This window comes from Leptonychotes weddellii, unplaced genomic scaffold, assembly GCF_054177405.1.
Source record: "Leptonychotes weddellii isolate Sample4059 unplaced genomic scaffold, ASM5417740v2 HiC_scaffold_10805, whole genome shotgun sequence".
Lineage (NCBI taxonomy): Eukaryota > Metazoa > Chordata > Mammalia > Carnivora > Phocidae > Leptonychotes > Leptonychotes weddellii.
In genome coordinates this window covers 1-3,947 of record NW_027685176.1, presented here as the reverse complement: position 1 = coordinate 3,947, position 3,947 = coordinate 1, and the positions used below count along the sequence as shown (strand labels likewise).

The 3,947-nt window shown below is 62.7% G+C and overlaps 1 protein-coding gene across 1 annotated transcript; it reads left to right on the top strand.

Annotated features, from left to right (window-relative positions):
* Window positions 1-886: 886 nt before the first annotated feature.
* Window positions 887-3,847, top strand: LOC102751239 (serine protease 27; the record flags this gene model as incomplete). The annotated part of the gene is given in 4 exon segments (XM_081809545.1): window positions 887-1,007; window positions 1,539-1,701; window positions 2,202-2,479; window positions 3,681-3,847. Coding segments are annotated over 4 exon segments (729 nt in total), but the record flags the coding sequence as incomplete, so codon positions are not given.
* Between the last annotated feature and the right edge of the window lie 100 nt (window positions 3,848-3,947).

The window sequence follows — 3,947 nt, the reverse complement described above, 5'->3', positions numbered from 1 at the left end:
CCTTCGGCTCAGGTCATGATCCCAGAGTCCTGGGATCGAGTCCCACATCGGGCTCCCTGCTCCATGGGAAGCCTGCTTCTCCCTCTCCCACTCCCCCTGCTTGTGTTCCTGCTCTCGCTGTCTCTGTCAAATAAATAAATAAAATGTTTAAAAAAAAAAAAAAAAAGGATGGGTACTTCTTGAGAAATGGATAAAATTTAGGACTCAGGGCAAGTGTCCAGGCTGCTCAGCTCTGCTTTCTTGGCCACACAGCTCCATGGAGGTAAGGCCGGCGCAGGGCAGTGGCTGTCCAGGTGTTCCACCTCCTTGAATAATGGGTCCCTTCTCACTCTCCAGGCATCTTGGCCCCACCTTAGGCCCTTCAGAGCCCCAGGGTGAAAACAAACAGCTGAGGGAGCAAAGTGGAGTGTGTCCTAGGGTCGGCAGTCCCCGCGCCCGCCCCCCCCTCCGCCTGCACCAGGCACTGTGACACAGAGCACAAAGTAGAAATACCTGGCTTTGTCACCTGTCGGGCCTCGGGCAAGTCCTTCAACCACAGGAGTCTCACTTCCTCTGCTGTAAGATGGGGACCCTAATAGCCAGGAGGCCGGGGCACGGTTGACACAGGGCCAGTACACAATAAGTGTCCCAGATGTGGTGGGGGGAGTGGGTGCTATGATGCTGGGACCAGGGCAGGGGAGGGAAGGTCCTGAGGGTCTTGCCAAAGAGGTGGAGAAGGCCAAGGACCCTGGGCCCAGGAGCAGTATGGGAGCCAAGTCTCAAGGACGCGGCGGGGAGGTGTCAGCCCCACCCTGGGGCAAGCCCAGCACTTGGGCTAAACAGCAATCATCTTCTGCTCCTCAGTGTCTGAGGACTCTGCCCCCGGAAGTGGTGGCTGGAGCACACAATGGAGTTGGCCCTTACTGCCATGCTGCTCTCCCTCCTCCCTGTGGCCCTCCAGGAGAGCACCCCTGCTGTCCCAGCCAACCTCTCCCTGCCCAATGCCTGTGCCATAAGCCTGGATTCAGGTAGGACAGATACTGGGGTGGGGGGGACAGGCACTGCAGGAGAGAGAGCCTGAGTGTTGGGGGCAGATCAAGAGGGGTGTGTAATGCCTTCCCTGCCCCTTAATGCCCTGTGCCCGGGCAGGTCCTCTAAGGACCCCAGAGGTCGGGAGGGGGCTCTCCTTCGGACCCCCCAGACCTCCGCACCTTCACTGCCTCCACCGGCCAGGCGCAGATGATGCGGCGCGCGCTGTGCGGCAGGCAGGAGCATCGGACCAGCGGCTCACAACTCCCCTCTTCCCACCGAGCCTGCAATAACCACCCAGGTCCCCAGCTCCCACTTCCCCCAACTCAGCTGCTGTGCAAACCGCCCCCCCAGGGCCACCAAGTCCTTTCCTCGAGCGGAGGGTCCTACATCACAAGGAATTCCACCTTGTAGAGCCTGAGGAGGGACCAGGTGCCAACCCGTGAGCGGCAGGGATTAGGAGGGTCGGTCTGCGGGTCCGGGGAGCGAGACGGGACCACGCCTAGCCAGCCCATGGGCTCCCCCTGCAGTGTGTGGACGCCCACACGTGTCAGGCCGCATCATGTCGGGGCAGGATGCCAAGCCGGGCCAGTGGCCGTGGCAGGTCAGCCTGAGGGAGGATGGATAGCACGTGTGTGGGGGTTCCCTGATCGCTGAGGACTGGGTGCTGACAGCAGCCCACTGCTTCGACCAGTGAGTATCTTCCAGGGGCACAGGTGGGAGCCAGGGGTAGCCAGGACCGGCCCTTCACCCCCCACCAACACCCTCCCTTCCCCATTTAAACCACAGCCTTCGGCGCATCTTGCATTAGATGGGGGAAATATGCTCCTGGGGCGTCACTTATCCACCAGTCACTTATCCATTCCCACTGGCCACCTCCTAAGAAGTGATTCATTTCCCAGAGACCAAAGGCTCCCCTATGGGGATCTCTTGAGAAGCTGAGGCCTCCAGTCCACTCCTCAGCAGCTGGGCGGCAGTGACCGCCTCTCAAGCCTATTTCACACTCACCAGACAGGGCGGTGGGGTCCGTGTAGGGATGTCTAGAGGAATAAATGGGGTCCTTTTCGTTTCTGGCACGTGCTCTGCTTGCAAAGTTGTCCGTCTATAATGTTAGGACCCTCAAATCAAGATGGCCCCTGGCCCCCACCCATGAGACCCTGGGTCTCCTGACCCCTGGACTCTCCCACCTCCAGGAAGCAGCCCCTGTCTGCCTATGTCGTGCTGCTGGGCTCCCTCTCCTCCTACCCCCAGGCCGGGGAGCCCCAGGAGCTCCAAGCCGTGGCCCAGTTCATCACCCACCCAGAGTACTCGGCGGAGAGCAACAGAGGGGACATCGCCCTGGTGCAGCTGGCCTCCCCTGTCACCTTCAGTGACCTCATCCTTCCAGTCTGCCTCCCCAAACCTGGAGACCCCCTGGGTCAAAGCACCTGGTGCTGGGTCACCGGCTGGGGGAACGTCGACTTGAATCAACGTAAGGACACCCGTGGGGGGGGAGCAGGGGAGGGGGCAGGTGGGGACCGGGGCTGTTAGGGCCTCCCTAGGGCCCTCTCTCCTCCGGCACCTGCCACCACACTCATAAAGGGTGGACGTGGAGCCTGCACACACTGGTGAGGGCACAGCAGAGGGGAGCCACAGAAATACTGCCACAACCACGAATGAGCAGCCTGCCACCCCAGACCCTCCCTCGGGCTCCCCAGTCTGCCCTCCCAGCATGCAGTACCCCAAGGAGGAATGCCAGCCCCAGCTGAGGGCTCTGGAATGCTGGCCCAGCCTGGGGCCCAGACCCTTCTGACGCGCCAGGGCTGGCGGCCCTTATCTGGCTGGAGGATTCGCCACACATCACCCCTGCCCTCGTGGCGCGGGAGCCAGGGCCCGACTGCCTGGCCTCCATGCGGGCTGGGTGACCCCCACCGGCCTCGCTGGGCTGTGGCTTCCCCCTGTGACAAGCAGAGACTCCAGTGCTAACCTCGTGCAGGGGATGAGGCATTGCAGGCGCGTTCCACGGGGCGGGGCAGGAGTGAGGTCTGGGAACACAGGGCGGCGGCCAGTTGTCACCGTCAGCACGACCACCTGGCATCGGGGGCCCGGGCCGCCACGACAAACAGGCACAGGCCTGGGGGCTTCAAACCGCAGAAATGTAGGCTCTCACAGTTGAGGACAGTACGGGTCTGAAGTCGAGGTGTTGGCCGGGCTGGCATCCTCCCTGCTCCTTTGAGCGTCAGGTGGCACCTGGTGGCAGTCCCTCGGCTGGTGGCTGCAAGCCTCAGCCTGCCCCCATCTTCACACGGCCTCTCCCCTGTGTCTCTGTGTGTCCCCTGCCACCCTCCCACCCCCGGGCCTGGGAGGGCAGCCACGCCCGAGGGGAGCTCCACATCTCCGCACATGCCCCACCAGACGGAAGAAGGGGACAGCTCTTCCTCGGGTTTTGAATATTCAACACAGGCTCACCTTGCCCCCCACCCCCACCCCCGGGCTCCTGTGTCAGGGTTTCCTGACACCAACGCAGGCCCCGGATCCTCAGATCCTTGAGAAGCCGAGGAGTGGCATGCAGAAATGACAAGGAACGGCTTCTTGTCATCAGTCCCGCTGAGCGCGGGAGTGCAGGGACAGGCAGGCGGAGGGCCAGCAGGTGGCCGCTTGCCGTCTGAGCACTGCTCTGCTCCCCACCCCAGCACTGCCCCCACCCTTCACCCTGAAGGAGTTGCAGCTGCCCCTCATTGACGCCCAGACCTGTGACGCCTACTACCACGAGAGCTCGGACATCCCCATCGAGCTGCCCATCATCCTCGAGGATATGCTCTGTGCTGGCTTTGAGAGTGGCCAGAAAGACGCCTGTGGGGTGAGCAAGCCATCCCAGTGGCGGGGGCGGGGGTGGGGAGCGGGATCTCCCACTCCCCAGCACCCCCGCCCCCGCCCGGGTGGAGGAGGGCAATGTTGCT